Here is a 23,774-nt window from a genome sequence, read left to right on the forward strand (position 1 = left end):
CGAAAAGACGTGGTTTAGTAAAATTACTGATTAACAAATGATTTTATTTTCTTATAATAAAGAAATAAATTATAAGTTGAGATATACTTTAAAATAGATTTTTAAAGTTAGAATAAGAGTGTTTTCAAAGAAACAAATTTTTAGGGAAATTTCAGTTCAGTAAATGTTTCAAGTTGATGTGACATCTTTGACTCGTATATCGAGACATATACGGGTTAAGGGTGTTACAAAACACATCTTGATTTTATTATAGATAAACATTATACATATATATGCTAGTGAAAATAGTAGTTGGAAGAGAAGATAAAATAAAAGATAACCTATTATTTATTAAAGCACATGCACCATCCACCAACCAGGATTAAATTGGGTATGGATGAATTGACATTGTTTCCACTTTCAAGCAGCATCGACAGCAATCTTCAACCCCCCATCACAATGGCCTGGAATGCTGCAAATGAAATAATTTCTTCCTTTCGACAGTTTTATCTCATCATTTCCACTGCCGTAAACCGCAGAGCTTGGAGAAGCTGAGCAACTGTTGTAGCCATTCATATCAACTGCTGCAACATTATGCACCGATGGATCGTAATTGAACACTGCATCAAAGCATTAAATCAGCTAACTAAATATATATAACTCAAACACTAGCTATTTAATTTGCTATTGTTGGATGAGTAAAAATAGAAGGCTGAGATTAATTCTTATTTTTCTTTTACAGTGAATATCTTCTCATTTTGTTATAATAATCTCGTTCGTCTATTTCCACTCATCCAACAATTTTAAATTTGTGTAAAATTAGAAAATGTTACAATGTAATTGGATCTTATCCTTATATATATTCATTCAATTGATACCAAGAGCATCTCCGGCCTTGAACTTTTTCCCCTTTGTCCAACTTTGAACGTTAAAACTCCAGCCTGAAGCATCACCCACTGTAAAAGTTTTAGCCTGAGTGATCTCCGATTGAGCTAAGACCAAAATGAGAGTGCAAGCAACAACTATGGCTGAGCTTGAACTGCATCTTCCCTGGTGGTTACTCATTTTTCTTAAAGCTGGAAAGGGTATTGAATACCAAGTTATTGTAAGAGGTTGATGTTGGATTTTGACAAAATGGAAATGCATGCTTGGTTGGATTTTATAGATAATATTCCCCACCAAAGGACATGTATAAAGTGTTCGTAATGACAAATAAATTTTATTTGATTATATTCTTCTCGGATTTAAATAACAATAAACCTTATATATTGACTCAATTTTTAATTATAAATTAAGTTGGATTTCTTATTTAAACAATAAATCTTCGACAATTATGATTTTATTAAGGATTTAAACAAATCATCTCAAAATCTAAGTTGTATGTCTCTTAAAAATTTTCCTAAATCTATATGGAAGAAAAGAGTACAACACAACTAGGTACAACTCAATTAGATACAATCTGACAATCATCATCCAAAAACAATAAAACACCTACACACTCAACTCAAAACCAACCACAATAGAAAACACAACAAACACGAAATACCACAAGGATATAATTGTTTTTATAGCCTCTACAACTTTTGAGGTTTACGTTATAGAGATATGTTTGATAAGGATATTAGGACGGTATTTTGGGATATACCTTATTTTGGTATATATATATTGTACTTTGATATATATGAGATAACATATATTTGTACTCTTCATAATCTTTATATTTACAGTGGATTATTATCTTTTTACTCGTAAAAAAATAAAATTAAACCACGTTAAATCTCATTTCCTATGTATATTTTATGTTAATATTGTTTTAGTTATATTTCGTTCACAAATTGCAAACAGCTACAATACGATTAACTATAAATCTCGTGAGCTCTTTCTTAATCAATGAAAACTCGCTTGTTCCACTTTCTTGATTAATAAAATGGGATGAAAAGGTGCATTGACAAGCGTTTCTTACCTAAAAAGTTACTTTTTAGAGTTCTCCTTTCTCGTGAGTATTTGTTTAGCCAATGACACACCTTATTTAAGGGTTTCTTTTAGATATTGTGCTCTTTGGTTGGTGGTTTTTGTTTTTGCTTAGCAGATGATTCTAAGATTCCAATTTCCCATTGTTCGCCACTATCTACTCTTTTCCATAACAAGAATTAAGGATGTCTGCAACACATTAATAATATGTTCTTAAGAACTCAAACTCGAAGGAGTTCTTGACCGCTTGTATTTTGTTCCTTATGAGCTTAATGATTTTTGACATTCTTCATCTCATTCATGGACTTTTAACTTCTTTATCACTAATGTTCAGTAGTCAGATATTTTTGGACCATTCATAGTAGTTTGGTTCGATTTAATTTTTATATTAATTTTAAACTTTTAGATTTTGTTTTTATAAAGTAGTATTATTTTATTCTTTTTGATATTATTTCATTAAGTGTTAAAGTTATTTTATAAGAGAACAAATACATTTGGTCGGTTGGTCAAGCTACTCATCTTTATTGTTTATATTTTTTTAGGTTATGGATTCTAGGTCTACTAGGAGCACTCCCCTTTCTTCCTTTAGAGTCTCTTGTTCCACTCCTTTCCAAATAAGATTAAGATTAGATTTAAAATTTGTCAAAAATATCTTTTCTAATAAATATTTTTAAAATACTATATCAAGTAAATAAAAATGTTTAATATAATTTTTATATACTAATTTTAAGTTGTTTTCATTGTTGGCTTCTACATTTATCCAGGTCCACCCAAAACTAAGACAAAACCCAACTTTTGTCTAGGTCAGCCCAACCTACTAAGGTCTAGTTTACCCAAACAACTACCTGAAAGTCAGATTCAACCCAAATTTATTCTCACTTATCCGAAATAGTTTTTCTCCCACGAAAATTATGTTAAACTCAATCTCCAACAAATCTGGTTAACCTTACGAATCAAGTGATCTCAATAATAAATGAGTTATTATTTTTTAAGGTATTGAATTCGAACATCATAAATACTAAAAATATAAACATTTAATGCTAAGTGATTGACAATTATTTGTAAACAATTACTACATTGTATTTACCCTGAATTAATAAAAAAGAAGAAGCTATTTTTAGGGTCTAAATGCTAAACATGTAAATAATTTATGTACCGACATGAATATGTCAAATATAGCATACATACATGATAAATGAAATTAAAAGTATAAACAAGCTTTATGTTAAAACCCCAACTAAAATGGGTTAGAACTTATCGTTAATTGTGATACCGAAATTTAGGAATTATTTTTGTAAAATATTATTCATGTAAGTAATAAAGGTTAGAAATTAATTTTAGAGGATTTAAAATACAACTTTAAATAAGTTTACTCGAACTTAAAATTGAGGGTTTGATCTTTTTCTTAAAAGATCTATTCTTTTAGTGGAAGGATCATTCTACTAGAAAAAGAATTGATCATTTTTTTTATCTGAACTGGTATAAATCTAAAAGTAGATGTTGTCCTAATATTAATAGGACCTTCAAAATTCCATACAACTAAAATGAGGAAATGGAACTCAACTGGTGTTGTTCAATTCGAAGAAATATTACAAGAAAAAAAAGTAGAGGAAATGTTTGCTGTGTCAAATATGGAAAAAATCTACGTTGTTCATTTGATTCCTCATTCTTCTCATATGATTTGTTTTCCATGAAATTCACTCAAAATCGATGAAATTAAACACAAAAAATCTACCATTTATTAGATATTTTGAGACTTTATTAGATTTACATGATTATGTGTTTGTTAAAAAAAATATGAACAGTGAAAAGTATTATTTTAAGAAAACGAACAACGTACCTCAAAACTAGTCTCATTTGGTTGGTCATTAAAAGAGATCAAAGTATTAATATGTTTAGTTTTTAAATGGACTTTCGTCGATTTTGAGTGGATTTCATGGAAAACTAATTCTACGAAAAGAAATAAGAGTGAAATACTAACATTTTGGTATCGACCTTACCGAGACATATGACCTATAAAAGACGATGCTTGGCTGTCGACGGCGGTCGGAAAGTATAGTGGTAAAAAAGAAAATTATTTAAAAATTTAGTGACAAAATAGATACACCCCAAAAATAAAATAAAAAGTCAAATGGTATAAATGAGTCAATAGATAAAATTCAATATTTTACCCAAAATATTATTATCATCTCTTTATAACCGTTTCCTTCACTTTTCATTCCTTTCATATTTATTAGTTATCTAATCGTCGAAACTGTCTTTTTAGCCCGACTATTAAAACTCTTTAAAGATGTGCGTACGTTTTCTTTTATAAAAGGAATTTTAAAAAACATTTTAATATATAAATATATATTTAAACTATGTGAATATTTAAATTTTCAGAAGTATGACTGCAATAGCCTAATCTCTCTCACGGTCCATCTCGTATAATTGTACAAAATTTGTCGTGAAATTTAAATTTTAAAGCTAAGCATTTAAACGATCATTAAAAAAAGCAATGCAATTAAAAATTTTGGGGGCTCTTATTTTATTCAAGCGAATTGCACAAAGAGATTCTTATTCCGTAATTGTAAATTATATTCGATGCTACTAATGAATACAAATATTTATGTGAAATATGGATGAAATTGCAGGGTGATAACATCACTCAGTCCCTTAAAAATGCAAGAATTGGAATAAGAGAACATCCATCCACCATTTGCAACTACAAAAGCTAAAGTAATTATAAACTAAACCATTTAGTCATTATAATGGAATAGTAATAAAGCTTAGTAGATGAATCAAGAAAATTACGTAACATATAATCAAATATGATCGATAAAGAGACACCCTGCTATGGAAACAAAAATGTTGAAAATTGGAGCATGTTATCCATATATAACTCAAATTAAAATTGATTCAAATCCAAAACAACTAAATAATCTAAACTTAGAAGAATTATGACAAATAACTGGAAATGACGTGAGCCTAAAGTGATCAAACCCTAAAATGATTCTAAACTAATACATAAACCTCAAACCTGAATGTTCCACATGCACAATCTAATCTTATCATTGACTTAACCCCGAATAAATTTTAAAACTCAAATTAATCCAACCCAAAACTATACTCCAACTGTTAGGCATTTCTTTTTTTACTTTTTACTGAAAGCTGAGGGTTGACTGTCACTCAGTTAAAATGTTCCGACAAGGATCAAACTTTTTTACGTGAATGCAACCCCATAAAATTGTTGAAACATATAAAAATAAGATGTTTTGGACCCCCAAAAAAACATAATAATTACTTGAATGAGAAAAAAGCATATGATTGGATAACACTTTATATTGAAGAATAGGGAAGATAAATGATACAGTAATAATGATCAAATCATGACTTTGGCATCTCAACTTTCTCGAATTACGTGAAGACAAAACCAATGACTGACCAAAATAATTTTCAGACAAAACAAAAGAACTGGTTCTTCTGATCACCTCTTCTTCACTGTGCCACACAGTTGTTCTGACGAGTGCTGCTCCCAGCAGACCAGATTCCCTTTCTTCCCTCCCCGTATCGCTTCAAAACCAGGGGGAAAAGAATGAAAGGAAATCCATGCACTGCTCCCTCACTTAAAACATGCTAATCTTTCTCCCCTTTCCTTCCCTTTATCTATTTTTGTAATTCCATCCAAAATATCTAGGAATATATTAACAATATTGTATCATGTAAACACAAATACAATTTTATGTTAGGTCATGATCCGCCACTGACTGGATTTCTAGGGTTTTTGTTTTATAGTTTCGAGATCTTCACAAAAATATTAACAAAAAGAGGTTGCAGAGATTTGAATCTCTACTGCATGAACTTACTGGACTCATGTTTTACATGTAATCAAAAGGAAATATATAAACCATACCATAATCTTCTATATATGAAATAAATAGTATCATACATACAAGTAGAAAAATATAGAGTACTTCTCTTCCTATACATTTCTAGTTAAAAAAAAACAAGTAATATGGTAGAGACGATGACGATGACAACAAAGGTAACAACAAACTCCTCTTAGAGAGGACAAGACGTATTAATGGTGGGACTAAACACAGTACTAATAGTGAAAGATATATAAGTAGAAAAAAAACAAATTAACAATAACTCTGCCTTCAAGACTCATTATTATCTTCAACCCCCACGAATCAAAGTTTTACCTGTTGGAAATAGGATTCGGACCACTCGGAACCTCGTGAGCTTCGGCTCCGAACTCCCTACGTGAAGGTTTCGACGACGCCGAGCCCTGCTCGGTGGGGTATGAGTTCACGGTTGATGATTTTGATGAGTTGTTTAAGAGGATCCTCTTGAAAGGAATTGAAGGGGTGACATTAGAGGAGTGGATGTGGTTTGTGGAGAGGTTGAGGAGTAGAATGAAAAGGAAGAAAAGTGTGAGGATCAGAAGGGGAAAATGGGGTTTTTCGAAGGTGTGAGAGAGTGATGATGACGATGCAGGTGCCATACAATCAAAGAAAATAAGAAAAAACCACCCCCAAGAATCCACAAGGGTTCAATATCCATGAACCAGCACCAAGGCTAATAGGTTAGAAGAAGGAAGGTGAGAATAAGAGAAAAAGATATGGAAAATCTTCAAAGAAAGGAAAGGAAAGAAGGTTAAAAAGTTATGAAAACTCGATACACATTTGTAGCTGAACCGAGTTAAAGTAACATGGAAGCTTATATGAAAGGTGTATTGGAATTTGGTTTGATGAATTCACCAAATAGCCCTTTCTTAATTATTAAAGTGAGGATAATATTAATATAGTGTTTAGTTTGGAATAGTATGTGGAGATTTTTTTTATGGTTTCATAAAATGACTACAATGCCCTTACAGCTTGGTTTAGCCTTTGATGAATCATGCATGGACTAATGATTACGTACAACCAAAACCCAAATCATAAATCAAACTATTGTTATCATATCAACTCTAAATCAAACTATTAATAGGTCAATTGCAGCCTACATGCATGCAGTCCTACTTAATTTATTTCATTTGTTGTTGCTAAGATTGTTTTAACCTGAGAAGCTCAGTTATTCAATTTCCTTGTTGTCAAATTAAATTTATCCCTCTCAAAATTCAGATTATATATTTAAAAAAATATAATTAACTTTAAAATTAGATGATGTAACCTTTTGAATTGTCTAGTATTGATTCCATTTCTACTTATGGTCCTGAATTAGCAACACAAGATGCACCTAACAACGACTCTTGCATATATTTATGCCAAAGAGGGTGGAGTAATTCAACAAATGGCTTTGGTAAACATGTTCACATGATGAGTTTGATGATGCATCCACTAATGTGAGATTCCTTGTTGAGTGGAGTAAGCATAATATCTTATGCTTGATATTTATTTATACTCGTAAAAGGTTTCCATGAGTTTTTCGTTTTAATAAGAAGAATGTTATTTTTGTAAGAAAATTTACCCTTATAACAGAGCTTCAAAACTCAAAAATCCTTTTCTTTATCCATAGCTATAATATCTTCTAAAACTAAAATATTATTTTATAACAAATATTATTTTATAATCACCTTAATTATAAAGATCAAAATCTCAATAAAATCGTTTAATATACTTGGTCGACTTTTCAGTTAAACTTGCCGACTAGAAGTGGAGAAGGGTGCTATGGTCTTGGTGTCAAATTAATTGCTAATGCGGCATTTACTTATTTATTTGCAAATATTAAAGAAGCTTGGCCAAAGACAAAAGGCAATGAACTGGAAAGAAAAGGAGGTGTGGGGGAACCAAAAAGTGGTGGTGGAGGAGGAGGAGGAGGTTGTGACGGTGGCTTTTGAGGCTTGGTCGGTTCCCTCAGGAAATGTTTCTTTGACATGGTGAACCCTAAAGTGGGGAAAACATACCAATCATCTTTGTTCACGGCTTTGCTTTTATCTGCAGAAGATGTGGGGTTTCTCTTCTTTTCGGAGCGTAAGCTCACTTACATATCCATGCGTTTGGTTTTAGTTTCTATGGAAGAAATTAAATACCAATCGAAAAGGTCCGGTCTAAAAGTTGATGCCCTACGCTATTTTAATTTTTTATTATCTACAATATTAAACAATAATATGATATCACTCGTCTCAATAAATATATAATTTGGTTAATTTGTTTTTTTTTTTGTTTTTTTATATTTTTATATTAAGAATTCTAAATTCATTAGGAGGGTTTATTCTTATCTTAGAGTCTCTTCTCATCCTTCTAAATAAGATTAAGATTAGAATTAAATTTTATAAAAAAAATGACATCACTCATCTAGATTTAAAGGTAAAAAGTATTGTGAAACATTATTCATTTACTCCATAAACACATTTAGAAATTCAAGTAATTAGTCAAAGTTTTTATGTGACAAATCGTCAAATTTAAAAATTTTATATTATACACTCATTAAGCGATTTTGATGACAAATGTTCTACTTATCCCATATTAATAAAAAAAAGTTATATATTATTATTATTAAAATGGTTTTAATAGATTAATTATCATGAAATTGCTTCAATTTAGATAAATTGGATTCAAGATTTCAAAAAATATATAATAATTTTAAATATTTAGCATAAAAATTTATTATTTTTATAATTTTACCCAACTCGACAAAACTAAAATATATTTAGAACATAAAATAAACAAATATAATTTGTACACATGATGAGATTTAATATTAATAAGAGAATCGATGATTGATTAATCTATTAGAATGAAATATTAGATCTTTTAAGTAAGATCAAAGATTTAAATCATGACGTTATGAATATAAATTGAATTTAAAGAACCATACTTATAATAAGACTTAATTTACATTATTATATCCAAATTAATCCATCAATAAATCATCTATTATCTATATAGATAATGATAAATGTATGTCATATATGCACTACTCTTAAATTAATTTGACTGCTATAAAAAAGAAAAGTGGTCTTTTGATATACCAAAAAGGAAACTAAAGTGATGAATGAAATGATGACGGAAACCACTACAATTTACTTGACATCTTTTCATTTGCCCTCTGAAAACATAGTCTAATGGAAAATAAAGTTGATGTGATTAAAATCCGACGGCTATGGATCAATGGAGCACATTAAGAAAGATTTAAGAACGAGAATAGAGAGTGATGCAGTAGGCAAACGCTTTCAAAGGAGGAGATGTGGGATCGGAATGGTCTGAGGGAGCGGACGAAGGACAATCGTCCCTATTAAAATTTTTAAATTCGGTTTTCTTTAAAATTTTATAAATATATCCTTAATATAAAATTCGACGTGTGGGACAAGGTTTGAAGAATATGAGGTGGGAAAGCAAAGGGATCGTATTGTGTTGATTTGTTTGATTTTTGTGGTGTAAGGAAGAGGGCAATTCTGTGAGCATTGTGTGTGTCTCCCATGAAGGGTGATACATGGGCCCTTACTCCTCGGTAACATCACCATTTGGCCAACCAAATCAACATATAATATTCTACGTTAAGGTTTAACGTGGTAAATTTGCTAGGTACTGTCCTGAGCGGTGTGTTTTTTTTGTTGTTGCCTTGCTTAATCACTGCCTCAGTCTCTTGTTTTTGCTTCTTTCCACGTTGTTTGTTTGTTTTTATCATGTTCAAAGGTTTAATATTTATATCTATAAATGATATTTGAATACTTAACAAGTAACTGAATTAAATTTTATGATATTTAAATTCATAATATTTATAAAATCACCTAACAAATTTATTATGTCGAGGTATGTTGATAATCTCATATCTAGTGAATAGGATTTAAGTTTTACTATTAATATTATTTATATGATATTAATATTGTATCAAAAGCCTTCATCAATTCTTAATCTACAATAAATCATTATTTGCGTATTATCCTTCTCAAAGCTCACAAATGATCTCGTAACAATGTTAAATTGAAGTTTAAATACTAACAGAACTGAATTGAAATAACACTCCATAATAAGTTTATATAATACTCCATATAAAATAATTGACCAGTAAATGAAATATAAATAATTACAGAAATTTTATCGACACTTTAAAGATAATCTCACACACATACAGTGGTCGAACTAGGAATATATTATAGTGGAGACTAAAATAATTTTTTATTTTATATAAATGCAAATTTTTAATTAAGGGACTTGATAAATTTTCCTTTATTTATTTATTTAAAAAATATTTTTTCTATATTAATTAATAATTAAAAATATAATTGACGAGGCCAAGAGTCTCTTTGCCCTTCCTTTGGTTCTTCCCATGCGCGCATATATATATATATACACACAATATATTTTTTTTTTTTATCGTTAATTTCAGCATTTAATTTCTCTTATTCAATGATCCTTAAAATGTATAAAACTAACAGAGTTATACACATAGTAATTGGATCTGTCCTATATATATATATATATATATATATATATATATATTCCCATCATTTTTTTCTTTCTAGATATATTACAAAATGGAAGAAAAAAGAATATTTAATTGATTTCCTAATTTCTTTCATTTTTTATATTTTCCCATCATTTTTTATATTTTCAGTACGACATAAAACATTTCGTTAAATTAATAACATAAATCAGGTGATATATTTCATTAATTTTTTTTAGAGGTGAAAAAGTAATTTTTCATATATTTTAAATTTTTTTCACTTTTTTATTAGGAAGTAGGTTTGCTATATTCTAATAATATAATATATAATATAAATGATTAGTTTTGATAGCAAATAAAATTTATGCATTTGGTATAAGCAAGGGGGACCTTAGTTCCATGATAGAAAAGACTAAAGTTGGCTATATAGCCATAATTATGAGGAAGCAATATAACTGATTAGACCTTACTGAAATGAACTTGCTACCTGCTGCCCTCTCCAATTAATCCCAAAGTTAAAGTTTTTGCTTTTCAATTATCTTTTCCAAAGGGGAAAAAAAAAACAATTTCATGTTATCTTTTCCAAAGTCTAACGCGATTGTTTTTTTAGTAAAAAAAATCCGATATGTTAAAGACTGTGAGAAATGTTTTCTTCCATTTAAAATTTATATTTTTATTAAATTAAATTATTTAAAATTTAAACTTAAGTTAATATCTTTTCCACCAATAGCGAACTTTTTTTAATATATTTTTGTATTTGAGACTTTCCAATTTTTAATATAACAAGCATGTACATTGATAAATTTATATGTTTATAATATTTATAATGATTATTTTAATTTTATACATTTATAATCAAATTAAATTGTAATGAACGGTGTTTAGAGTTTTTTTTGTGAAATCATTATTTTCGGCTGAGGGGAGTTTGATTGTTTTTTTTAAATATTTCATTGTAATTATTGGTGTTTACTCATATTATAAAATTGATGTTGAAATCATTGATAAGGAGGTCATTCGAATTTTAACTCTACTTATTTTACATGGTTTAAAGGTACGTGGGAGTTGGTTGTTTATTCTCATGATTTTGTACTAGATTGACTTTTGGATGTTTATAATTGATTTAATATTTTAATATTTTTAAACTAAATTTATTATTTTTATATTTATTTTTTAATGACTATATATATATATATGAAATCATTAATAAATGATTTAATGTTTAAATTATAATCATAAGAACAAATATTTAAGATTTAAATTAAATTTATTTTTTGATTTTAAATTGTACCTGTGAGTTCGGTATGTTAAATAAAGTTTTAATTTAATTTTAAATATAATTTCATATATATAATCATTAATAAATAAATATAAAATATTTTAATTGATTAAGTTCTCACTTATCTATTTTTGTTTCTATCATTGACTATAATATATAATATATAATATATAAAAATATTTTAATTGATTCTTAAATATTAGATTTAGCCTATTGGTTAAGGCTTTGCTTGGTTACTAACTAATCTCGAGTTCAAATGCAAGTTATTTTAGTTTTATTTTTCTGTCTACACCTGAACAAGTTATATAACATATGTATTATCTTGATAACAAGTGTGAGAATTGGCTCAACACTTAATTCTAAAATCTAGGTGATTTAATCTATAATTTTAATACATGACTAGAATAAAAGATTTTAAAGTTAATGTTCAAATTAAGGCATTAGACGAATTAAAAACAAAATAGGGTCAAATTGCATTAAATGAAAATCCAAGGAAACAAATCTTATATAAGTAGTGACCAAAATGGAAGAAAACAAAATAGGGTGCCAGCATCATGAATACATAATTTTACAAGGATCCATGGCCTAATTATACCAATTTGTTAATTATCACGTAAACACTTCCGTTAGATGTTAACGACATGTGGCTATATTAAAATCATTAAAATAGTTCAGTGGTTATATTGACGTAAATTTGAAAATAGTGGTCATTTTGCGATCCAACCCTTAGTTATGTGGTCATTTATGTAGTTTACCCTAAAATAAAATGTTATGAACTAAAGTATTTCAAGAAAAAAAAAATTAAAATGATTAACATTATGCTTAAATAAAAATAGCATGTGCATGAGGATGGAAAAAGTCAATGAAGAAAAGCATTTATCTTAGTTGTTGTTTAAGTGGCAATAAATCATGAATAATTTCAACTTCTTTTAAAGATAACACAGCCTTTATTTATGGGACCAATTTTGTGTTAGGTGACCAATTTTGTTGGCTTTGCAGCAAATTCGAGACCATAGTATTCTCACCCAATATGTCAACTAATTGAGGTAAGCTCTCAACCCCATCTTTGCGCCTTTATTATTTAGTTTTAATTATTTTCACTATTTGAAGTGTAACTATCAGTATGCATTAACAATTCAAACATTATTGAATGTTAAATAATGGCTGAACTCACGTAATAATACTGTGAAAAAAATTTATTCACAGCATAATACTCTCCAAGAATTAATTCTTGAGATGGTGCGAATGCTACAGGGGTGAGATTGGTCGCCATGCAGTCGGGGCGAAGCAGGTATTGGTCGCCATGCAGTCGGGGCGAAGAAGTAGGTCGCCATGCAGTCTGTTGAAGGTCGCTATGCACGCTCGGCGTTGTTCTGTATGCACGGTTGGAGGTAGCTGGAAAATAATCATTTACTGGAAACACCCATGGATGATGATTCATATTATACTATTCCCTCAATTTTATATTTGTTCTCATAATGCACATATTTTAAGAAAGTCAACCTTCTTAAGCTTTATCATATCATTATAATTATTTTAACCCATTATATTAAAGTTGTGTGGTTGTAAGAGTATTATATTAAAGTGGGGTTGTAAGAGTATTATATTAAAGTATATAAATATTTATTAAACCCATTAATAATAAAATATTATTATTGTTATTAATAGTTTAACACTTGGGCCACATGTGATATACTGGCTAACGGAAATATTGTTCATTAAACAATCTAAATGGTTCAACGAAAATATTGTTCATTCTAGAGGTCTTAGGTTCGAACAACTGGATCTGTAAGCTGTGTATACGTTATTAATTATTAAGAAAAATTCTAAATCGATGATATATTGTAATTATCATATACTATTTATAAAAAAAATAATATTTTAAAATATATTATTAAAATACAATATACAACACATAATATAATTAACTATTGATTTTACGAACCCTAAACCCTAAAATATTTTTATTGTTGCTGAAAACCTTTATAAATTCATGGTATGTTGAGGGAAATGAAAGTGGTAGAGGATGGTGATATCTACCATGATGGTGGTTACAAATTTGTTTTTTATAAGAAGAAATTGTTTGGATGGAGAATTGTTAGGGTTTAGGGTTTAAAGTCTAGGGTTTAGGGTTTTTAGCAACAACCAAAATATTTTAAGGTTTAAGATTTATGGTTCACAAAATCAATAGTTACTTATATTATTTTTTGTATATTGATTTTACGAACCTTAAACCCTAAATATTTTTTGTTGTTACTGAAAACCTTTATATATCTATAGTATGTTGAGGGCAATGAAAGGGGTAAAGGATGGTGATATCTACCATGATGGTGGTTACAGATTTGTTTTCACACCGGACTGTGAAAAAAATTTATTCACATCATAATACTCTCCAAGAATTAATTCTTGAGATGGTGCGAATGCTACAGGTTTAAGGTTTTCAGCAATAACCAAAATATTTTAGGGTTTAGGGTTCGTAAAATCAATAGTTACTTATATTATTTGTTGTATATTGTATTTTAATAATATATTTTAAAATATTATTTTTTTATAAATAGTATAGGATAATTACAATATATCATCGATTTAGAATTTTTCTTAATAATTAATAACGTACACACAGCTTACAGATCCAGTTGTTCGAACCTAAGACCTCTAGAATGAACAATACTTTCGTTGAACCATTTAGATTGTTTAGTGAACAATATTTCCGTTAGCCAGTATATCACATGTGGCCCAAGTGTTAAACTATTAATAACAATAATAATATTTTATTATTAATGGGTTTAATAAATATTTATATACTTTAATATAATACTCTTACAACCCCACTTTAATATAATACTCTTACAACCACACAACTTTAATATAATGGGTTAAAATAATTATAATGATATGATAAAGCTTAAGAAGGTTGACTTTCTTAAAATATGTGCATTATGAGAACAAATATAAAATTGAGGAATAGTATAATATGAATCATCATCCATGGGTGTTTCCAGTAAATGATTATTTTCCAGCTACCTCCAACCGTGCATGCAGAACAACGCCGAGCGTGCATGGCGACCTTCAACAGACTGCATGGCGACCTACTTCTTCGCCCCGACTGCATGGCGACCAATACCTGCTTCGCTCCGACTGCATGGAGACCAATCTCACCCCTGTAGCATTCGCACCATCTCAAGAATTAATTCTTGGAGAGTATTATGCTGTGAATAAATTTTTTTCACAGTATTATTACGTGAGTTCAGCCGTTAAATAATGATCACCAATGTAGCAACTTTTTGGCCATTAATGGGGAAAATTTTATAAAGGAAAGTATAGGGATCATCTAGTAATTTTTTTTCAAATCAATTGAGTTGATAAGCTTCATTTTATAAGTTAACTTTTATTTGAAATTTTTTAGTTAAGTATTTTAATTTTTTCGAGTTTATATTTAAATTTAAGGGTAAAGTATAGTAATGGTCACTGAACATTTTTGAAGCTTGCATTTAGGTCCTCTAACTTTTAAAATTTGCAATACAGTCCTCTAATATTTATTCTGTTTGCAATATGGTCCCCCAACTTAAACCACGTTAGAAAATTAGGGTAAATTATATAAATGGTAATTGAACCTTTCAGGCACTTGAATTTAGGTCCCCCAACTTTTAAAACTTGCAAATCAGTCCTCAATTTCATTCTAAATCCCAAATTCCAAAGTAATTCAATTTCATTCTAAACCCTAAATGAACCATGTTTTCCTTGTATCTGTTATTCATTCCCTGGATTTGTTTTCCTGTCTTTGAAAACTGAAGTCCTTGACAGACATATCATATATTCTTTTTTCTCATGTTTCTCACTACATTTAGCACAAGAAAATTGTATGAAGCTTGCGGTAAATGGCACTCGGGATGGTGGGGGCTGAAGTGTTCCCTATTGGTCGTATCAATGGTGGTTTCATTCTTCGTTCCTCCAGGTTTTATTCATATGTATGGTATGTTTGCTTTGTGAACCAAATCTAAGAGCTTGAAATGCTATGCTAATGACTATTATGAACAAAACCAGAGCTCAACTTAAACAATTACATCATTATGAGTTATATCAATTACAAACTACAGAAAATGTATTTCTTTTCCCATTTAACTTTTGGTTTTTCATGGTACCATGAATTCAGGAGTTTATTTTCTCTTCTTGCAGGAGAAGTTGCTCGCATCGGTGCAAGGTATGCTTTATACTTCTCAGTTCCCACCTTTAATTTAACATCTTTTCGTTTCTGAAATCACCCTCAACAGAATTCTTGTGTTTGCATCATGGTGCTCATTGTAATCTAATGTTACAACCATTTAATATTCAATGGACTTGCAGCAAAATATATACCAAACAGAATCAAAGTTTCACAGCAAAACTGGCTGAACTCATTACTTGCATGAAGATTATTGTTTTATTTTCGGTCTCTTGATTAAATATGTAGTTTTGTGCTCATATGATACAGGGTTTTTCTCCTTCTGCAACTTGTAAGCGTGATCGAGTTTATCAGATGGTGGAATAAATACTGGGCACCTGATGAGCAAAGCAAAAAAAGGTAGTGTTTTTGGAACTTTTCATTTTCTTAAAAATGATGTAATTATTTGCTGACAAATCACTATCTTCTTTTCATTCAGCATCTGCTCCATTGCATTATTTACCTCGACGGTTTTTTACGTCGCTTCCATCTACGGAATTGTGTCTATGTACTATTTTTATGCCCCTAAAGGATCATGTTCTCTCAACATATTCTTCATTACATGGACTTTTATTCTGGTCATAGTGATGATGGCTATGTCCTTGCATTCAAAGGTATGCTCCTCAAGGAATCAATTTCTTTGATTGCGAGTATTTTCCTGCACTTTTTCTAATGATACAGACAATACAATCTCTGTCGAGAAAGGGGAAGAAATAACTAGCATAGATGTGATCCTTGTCATGTAACAAATATGGCAATGTCTTAACTCATTACCGTGATGTTTTGGCTTTACTTCTTTGTTAATTGTTATAGCATGGATCATCATTGACTACCTATGCTTATATGAATGCGATTCTGTTCACCTGCTGGTTAATCGATTCTTTTCATCTAAAGTGATTTGATACAAAGAGGACAACCATTTCATTCAATGCAGGTTAATCGAGGTCTTTTATCTTCAGGAATTATGGCCGCTTATGTTGTTTTCCTCTGTTGGTCTGCTGTTAGAAGGTTAGGAATTTCTTACTGGGTGCATTGAACTGAGTTTAAGCTCGCGCGTTATTGCAGTTCCTGTTTTTGATGGACATAGGTTCACTTTATATGCTTCAAGCTTCACATAATATGCATCTCTGTTGAACAAAATTTTGGTCAAGTTTTATGCTATGCATTAATAAGTTGGTCTAAAGATGATTTTCCGTGCTTCAATAATTTGGTTCACAAAGCAAACATACCATACATATGAATAAAACCCAGAGGAACGAAGAATGAAACCACAATCGATACGACCAATAGGGAACACTTCAGCCCCCACCATCCCGAGTGCCATTTACCGCAAGCTTCATACAATTTTCTTGTGCTAAATGTAGTGAGAAACATGAGAAAAAAGAATATCTGATCTGTCAAGGACTTCAGTTTTCAAAGACAGGAAAACAAATCCAGGGAATGAATAACATATACAAGGAAAACATGGTTCATTTAGGGTTTATAATGAAATTGAATTACTTTGGAATTTGGGGTTTAGAATGAAATTGAGGACTGATTTGCAAGTTTTAAAAGTTGGGGGACCTAAATTCAAGTGCCTGAAAAGTTCAATTACCATTTATATAATTTACCCTAATTTTCTTTTGTGGTTTAAGTTGGGGGACCATATTGCAAACGGAATAAATATTGAGGGACTGTATTGCAAGATTTAAAAGTTGGGGGACCTAAATGCAAACTTCAGAAATGTTCAGTGACCATTACTATACTTTACCCTAAATTTAATTATAAATATTTGTAACTTATAGTAATAACTAATTCCAATTTAAACGAACCATATACAATATTTATATATATTTTTTCAAAAAAAAATTCATATGTGGTATACATATATTGTGTAGAGTTAAGTGACTCAACTCAAACTTGAAAATCAATCTACTAATTATTAAAAAATTTGAGTAATTCAATTATTATTTTATAAATCAAGTTTTATTTAAATGTATTCCGAGTTGAGTCGAGTTTGTGAAATTTCGAGTTAATTCAAATCAAATCAAGTTTTTTAACGTTTAGGCAGGAAAAAAATTTTGGACTTTTTAAAATTGAATCGAACAGTAAGTAAAGAGAAAGAATTTGATGCTATTTTCCCTCGTACAGCCAATAACCAATGAACACTTAGCGGTTAACAATTTGATTCTATTTTTCGTCCTTTTGCTGCCGACCAATGAATAGAAAACTCGATTCCTAGCATTAAAGTGAATTGTGGAATGGGAAATTTTCCAATCTAAGTAGAGTTCGGAATAAGGAAAATTTTCACATGCATATAATAAAATTTAAATATAATGTCTTGTTATATTCTTTTCCCACTTCTTCATCAGCTCGATGTCAAATGGAATAATCCACTGCAAAATTCCAAACGATTTTGGTTAAGGATATAATAAATATCTTAAAATTCAAGAAAAAATATGTTTGTTGTTTAGCAGGTAAAACGACTGCACCCCATTCATCCTTTTCCAATCGTGTCATCAATTTTTTTTTTACTTTTTTTCCTTTTTTCAGGTGTCATAAACTTTTGCTTTTCCAATTAATGAAAGCCTTACAGTCTTGAGTAAAAAGAATTTATGTTTCTTGAATGCAAATATATGAGGTATCGGTTGTAGGGTCATCCTACTCCTACATGAAGTTAGTAATGTGTGACATCAAGGTCTGTCAGATAAAGTAAACCCTACCAACTGCACTTTCTCAGCTCACCCTTTGATGAACTTCAACTTCATCCAGCCATGGTGGAATCATTGGACAAACTTATTTCAAATATCATTTGTCTTGATGTGTTTTTGTTATATCTTCGAATATCATCTCTAAAACTTATTAGTTTTATGTAAGTTGGGACTTTCAAATTTATATAGTCTCTTTCACGTATTGAAATTTTTAAGAAATTTATATCCTTCAAACACATAAACATTATAGTTTTTGAATAAGCTATAGCACATAGACAAAATCTATGATATATTTATATGATCTATTAGAATAAAATTCAAGATAAGACAAATAAATTTATTTAGCATGGTGACTTACAATCAATCAAAATTATCATATGCAAGATACCATCAGCTAGAGTCACTATAAATACATCTTAATCACGACCGACAGAAAGATCATCTCCACTATTTTCTTCTTTTTCCACACTCTTATCTTTCCTCTTATGCTTTCATATCTATCTCATAAGAAAACAACAGTCAACGATCGTTACTTTACCGATTACAGCTCTCCATCTAAATCAATAGGAATGAATCATTAATAACCAACGAAATCAAAATTGTTACCATCAATAATTTTAATCTTAGACATTGATTTTGACTTTTGCATTTAAAGATATAAAAATCCACTTACTTATATATATATAAATATATATATATATAGATGATTAAATTTATTGATTTCAATATTAATTCAAAAATTAAATTCGATAAATTTATATTAAAATTTGACCTAATTCAACATGATCATAATACGTTCATGTAATTTGTACAACAAATATAGGATATAACTATAGGGACATGGTGCCTAGCTAGGCCTGCATGTGTTCTTAAGACCTTTAAACTGATGTGCCATCACTTCAACCATTGAATTAATTAACCTCCCAAATCCCAGTTTTGCTATTAATAATAATTATAATGCCTTAAAATTACTTTGAAGATATCAGTCAAATAACCATTTCTTTTCTCTAACCTCCCAAAGTTGTTTTTGTACTTTTCTTTCCTTTACTTAATTTTTGGGTGCGTGGGTCAAGTTGTGCATCATCTCCAGGCTGATATATAACATAGTCAAAATTGCAGCAGAAAGGAAAAGCATTATGATATCAATATGGCTACTTTAACTTTGGATAAGTTTCCTTTCCATTGATTTCTCTAATGCAAATTCAATATATTATAATATATATATCAAATGTAGAAAAGCTATATGAAAAAAGTTGTAAGACCACATATGTATATGTGTATGTGTATACATATATAACTTCAGAATTAAATCTCCCTTGCTCATCTTTGGCAGCTTTTTCTTCTAAAGTAAATATGCAGCCTTCTGCACAATGAATTGCGCAGCAAGTTTGAAAGCTGTATTATGAAACTTTATTTATTGAAACTACATATCGTGTGATTCATGTCAAAGAAACAAACAAAAGGAGTGAAGGGGAAGCTGGCCAATGCATGTCTTTTCAAATTATGGAATTCTGTTGATGGCCCGGACTTAAAATGAACAAGACTGTGTTCGTGTTCGAACATAAATTCACCATAGAAAAACAAGTTTTTAACGGAACTTTTATATCAGACGTTGTCAATTTTTTACATGTCGTGACATTTACGGAAAAAATGCCACAAAATAGAAACATTGACACTAATGTTATACGAACGGTTCATAAACAATTTATCGAACACTCTGTTCATTTACAACTCTATCCAGGTAAAGCATCAAATAACTTGGAACAAATTCAAACGTTCAGCTAAAGTCACCCTAGGTAGGCTAAAATTAGACTTACTTTTGTTTTCTTCTTCAGAGAAACGTATGTATACAGAAATCCAGTTTCAAGGCTCAACGCATGTAAAGGTAAAGAGAGTTCGAGTGATAAAAGTTGGATAATAATATAATTAATCATACGTAAGACAACCCAACAACTTGTATACACACACACACATATATATATATATAGAGTGAGTGAGAAAAAGGGTTAGAAAATGGAGAAAAAAACATATAAAGAAACCTGTAGTCTAAAGGCATGTAAAAGTTGAAGGTTTTATAATTCTGAAGATGAATCGTTTCCGTACGCCGCCGCAAATGCTTTTTTTATACAATATCTTTGATGTATGATTGATGGAAAATAATGTTATTCTCTCATTATTCATACCAATCAAATTCAGTGTAGTGTTTGTTTAAATGGAAAAGTAAATAATCTCTGCAATTTCTTAGATACTAAGTTCTGATTAATTTTGCTGTGAAATGTTGACAAACTATACAATTAGCTTACACTATAAATGCTGATAAACCGTTTTTGGAGAGAGAACAGCCTTGATTTGATATATTAATAACATGTAGCTTGAACCAACAATTAATTGACCTAGTAGGATTAGATATTAGATTCTTAAAACAATGTCAGAAGTTCGTCTAGGATTAAATACTAGAATAAAGTTAACTGATTGAGAGGATTACTGGATCTTGTAAAACCTAATTCAAAATAATTAATCAATAGATATGATACCGATAGTTAAAATATAAAGACATGGTAAGATGAAAATTATAGCTCATGCAATTGTGGAAGATGACAAGTAACAAGACAGAAACTTTACTTCTGAAAACCAAGGGAACCAAAAGGCATTGCTGTTTTAGTTCTGAACTCCATTCTCAATAATTCAAGAAAACCCTGTCATAAAAATGAAGAAAACAAGGTACCTTTGCACGTTCCATAACAATGACTTCCACCTACCATCTCATCTTTTCATAATGCTTTTGTTTTTTTTGTTTTTTTGGCATGATGACAAAATTAGTTTTCATGTTTACTTAAATGATTATTTTGCCTCTTTTTCTTATTTTTGAAATAATTTAACTCTTAACTAATATACACAATTGCTTGAACTCACTATCTCTAGAGAGACAACACTTCCTTTACTATTGAGACCGCTTAATGGATTCTTACTAAAGAGATGAAATTTTTTCTCTAGTTTGTTCTTTTATAATATGACAAAATGAAGAGAATTTTTTTCAGTGGAAACATAATTTGAATGTTTTTGAAAGCAGTCTATAATCCTTAGAAGGAACTCATCAATGGAAATTAAAAGATATTCTTAAAACATTTAAATCGAGAATTGGCACAATAACTGAAGAGAAAGGAAAATGACAGATTGTGAGATGAAGGCAACTGGTCCTTTTTCTTCAACGAAATCACTTTCATAATAAAAAAACAAATCACGACAGTTCCACCTGCCTGCTGTCTGTGTAAATTAGATGAAAGGTCCCTTTCACCAACCGAGAAAATATAAATAAAAACACAAATCACCAAGGGGCCAAAGGTCCATACAGAAAACAACATAATCATATCTTACATATCTGATGATTCTACAATGATAGCACATAAAAAAGTTTTCACCACATTTTTCTTCAGTTTTGGATAGTGATGCTTCATCATCATCAACCCTTTTTTTCATTTTCATTTTCCTTACCATTTTCTCAACCTCAAGTCCTTGAATAAGAAATGGCTGCATAGATTAAACAATGTTTCAATATCTGCAGCCTTCTCTACTTCCAAGTTGTTCACTCTATGTACCTAAAAGTAAAAGGGGAAAAAAAGAAGAAAACTTTGCTTTGTAGAAAGTTATGGACACCATGAATTAATTAATGTAGAATAAGAGGTTACTAAGCAAAAGAGATTTTCATGTAAAGATGGGAGGGCACAGAGATTATCTTCTGAAGTGTACCTTTGCTTTTGAAATCCTTTCAAAAATATTATAGTCCATCACTTTCCCATGTCTGTGTTCCCACCATTTTCTTCATGCACGTTAAGAAAATTCAACATTAAGAAACTTTGACGTGATTACAAATAATAACAACAAGATGAGCACGACAATAGCACGGCTGCAGTGATCAACGAACTGAAACATAGTCTTTTTCTATCACCGAAACTGTTTGAAAGTAGAAAAATATTTTATATGTTTACTTAGTAGGTTTACACGGTTTAAATAAGAGTCTCATATATGGTTATAAAGCCTAGATTAGTTTCCACCTACAAGCCACAAGAAACAAGAGAAAATAAGTGATTAGTGAACTAATGGAAGGGCAAATTCAACATTAATTAGCACAGATGGAATTGAAACCACCTGGTAGAATCACATATGATAAACAAAACAAAAGAAAGTGTTTTTAACATAGAACTGAATCGATGCTTCATAATTTATTGAATAAAAGACTGAGAGAAGTAGAAGGTTGCACCATGGCAAACAAAGTAAGGTTTTAGTGTAACAATGCAAAAATCATATTTTCCAGGTTACAGAGAGGAACAGGGGTTTCAAACTTCAACTATCATAACAGATCAAATTGAGAAAGTTACTGTTCCATGCCCAGCTCCCCAGGTAGTTTAGATATAGTCGTTGGGATGAAAATGAAATCGATTGGAAACAAGCACAAGCATGCTGGCACAAGGTTTAGTAGTATGTATTTAAGCATTCTTGCATCTAAGAGCATACTTATATCAAGGCAGTAGCCAGATTTTGTGCCATTTTTATGCAATTATCCATGTTAGCATTCATCATCATGAAACTTAATCTGCATGCCCCTGAAAATTGATACAGACAAACATTCATCACTTCTGACAATATTTTTTATCCACAACATGAATTCACTCCACCAAATCATGTTTAATTGCATAGTTTTCATACTGTCCACACTATGTGAGATGATAAAACACCTTTATGCACATGGAAAATGCAAGAGGTACTATGCATACTCCCGAAAATACCATCAAAGAGGGGCATATCTCAGTCACCAAGATTAACCGGCCGGAAAAAATATAAGTGCCATAGAGTTTCTTCATATATGACAAATTTCAGTGCTAATCTAATGTAATGATTTATGACAGATGAAAGCAAGTACTAACGGGGTAAAGAACAAAGAAAACATTCAACCCTATCACAGACAGATCCTTATTTTTTTCTTTGCCAAGCCGTGATTTTATTAGAGGATGTAAAAGTCAATCATCTTACGCAGAATTGACTCCAGATTCTGATAAAACCAATGGTTCCTTAAAATCACCTGTTAACAGCAATATAAAATATTGATTTAATTATAACCAGAACTTCTGATATGTAGTGCAAAGATCTATAGCAGTTCTGTCAATGGCACAAGGTGAACTGTAGGTGCTTGGTCCCCCTATATTGTTAGAGGAACAAGGCACATAAAAGGCCCAAGACGCATATGTGTGTATTTATATGTGCGCCAATGTATATAAATAAAATAAACTTC

General features: G+C 30.1%; 2 protein-coding genes across 2 annotated transcripts; one reads left to right on the forward strand and one right to left on the reverse strand.

Moving 5' to 3' along the window:
- Positions 1 to 222: 222 nt before the first annotated feature.
- On the reverse strand, positions 223 to 1,096 carry LOC120119977 (basic blue protein-like). Its single transcript, XM_039139754.1, has 2 exons — positions 858 to 1,096; positions 223 to 599 (listed from the first exon to the last, which is right to left on the reverse strand). Exons 1-2 carry the CDS (start codon positions 1,042 to 1,044, stop codon positions 400 to 402), a joined length of 387 nt encoding a protein of 128 aa, XP_038995685.1. The 5' UTR covers positions 1,045 to 1,096; the 3' UTR covers positions 223 to 399.
- Positions 1,097 to 15,474: 14,378 nt separating this feature from the next.
- Positions 15,475 to 16,833, forward strand: LOC120120109 (serine incorporator 3-like). The gene is made up of 5 exons (XM_039139839.1): positions 15,475 to 15,551; positions 15,750 to 15,797; positions 16,068 to 16,157; positions 16,237 to 16,411; positions 16,732 to 16,833. Exons 1-5 carry the CDS (start codon positions 15,475 to 15,477, stop codon positions 16,831 to 16,833), a joined length of 492 nt encoding a protein of 163 aa, XP_038995770.1.
- Positions 16,834 to 23,774: the final 6,941 nt, after the last annotated feature.

The sequence above is a fragment of the Hibiscus syriacus genome, unplaced genomic scaffold (genome assembly GCF_006381635.1).
Source record: "Hibiscus syriacus cultivar Baekdansim isolate YM2019G1 unplaced genomic scaffold, ASM638163v2 tig00110332_pilon, whole genome shotgun sequence".
NCBI lineage: Eukaryota > Viridiplantae > Streptophyta > Magnoliopsida > Malvales > Malvaceae > Hibiscus > Hibiscus syriacus.

What these genes read in the sequence shown, in the direction of transcription:
- LOC120120109 (XM_039139839.1), top strand. Translation starts at nt 15,475, where the DNA reads ATGGCACTCGGGATGGTGGGGGCTGAAGTGTTCCCTATTGGTCGTATC. An exon ending in GATGAGCAAAGCAAAAAAAG is followed by an intron (nt 16,158 to 16,236) that starts GTAGTGTTTTTG and finishes CTTTTCATTCAG; the next exon opens with CATCTGCTCCATTGCATTAT. An exon ending in CTATGTCCTTGCATTCAAAG is followed by an intron (nt 16,412 to 16,731) that starts GTATGCTCCTCA and finishes CATTCAATGCAG; the next exon opens with GTTAATCGAGGTCTTTTATC.
- LOC120119977 (XM_039139754.1), bottom strand. Translation starts at nt 1,044, where the DNA reads ATGAGTAACCACCAGGGAAGATGCAGTTCAAGCTCAGCCATAGTTGTT. An exon ending in CAAGGCCGGAGATGCTCTTG is followed by an intron (nt 600 to 857) that starts GTATCAATTGAA and finishes GCTTTGATGCAG; the next exon opens with TGTTCAATTACGATCCATCG.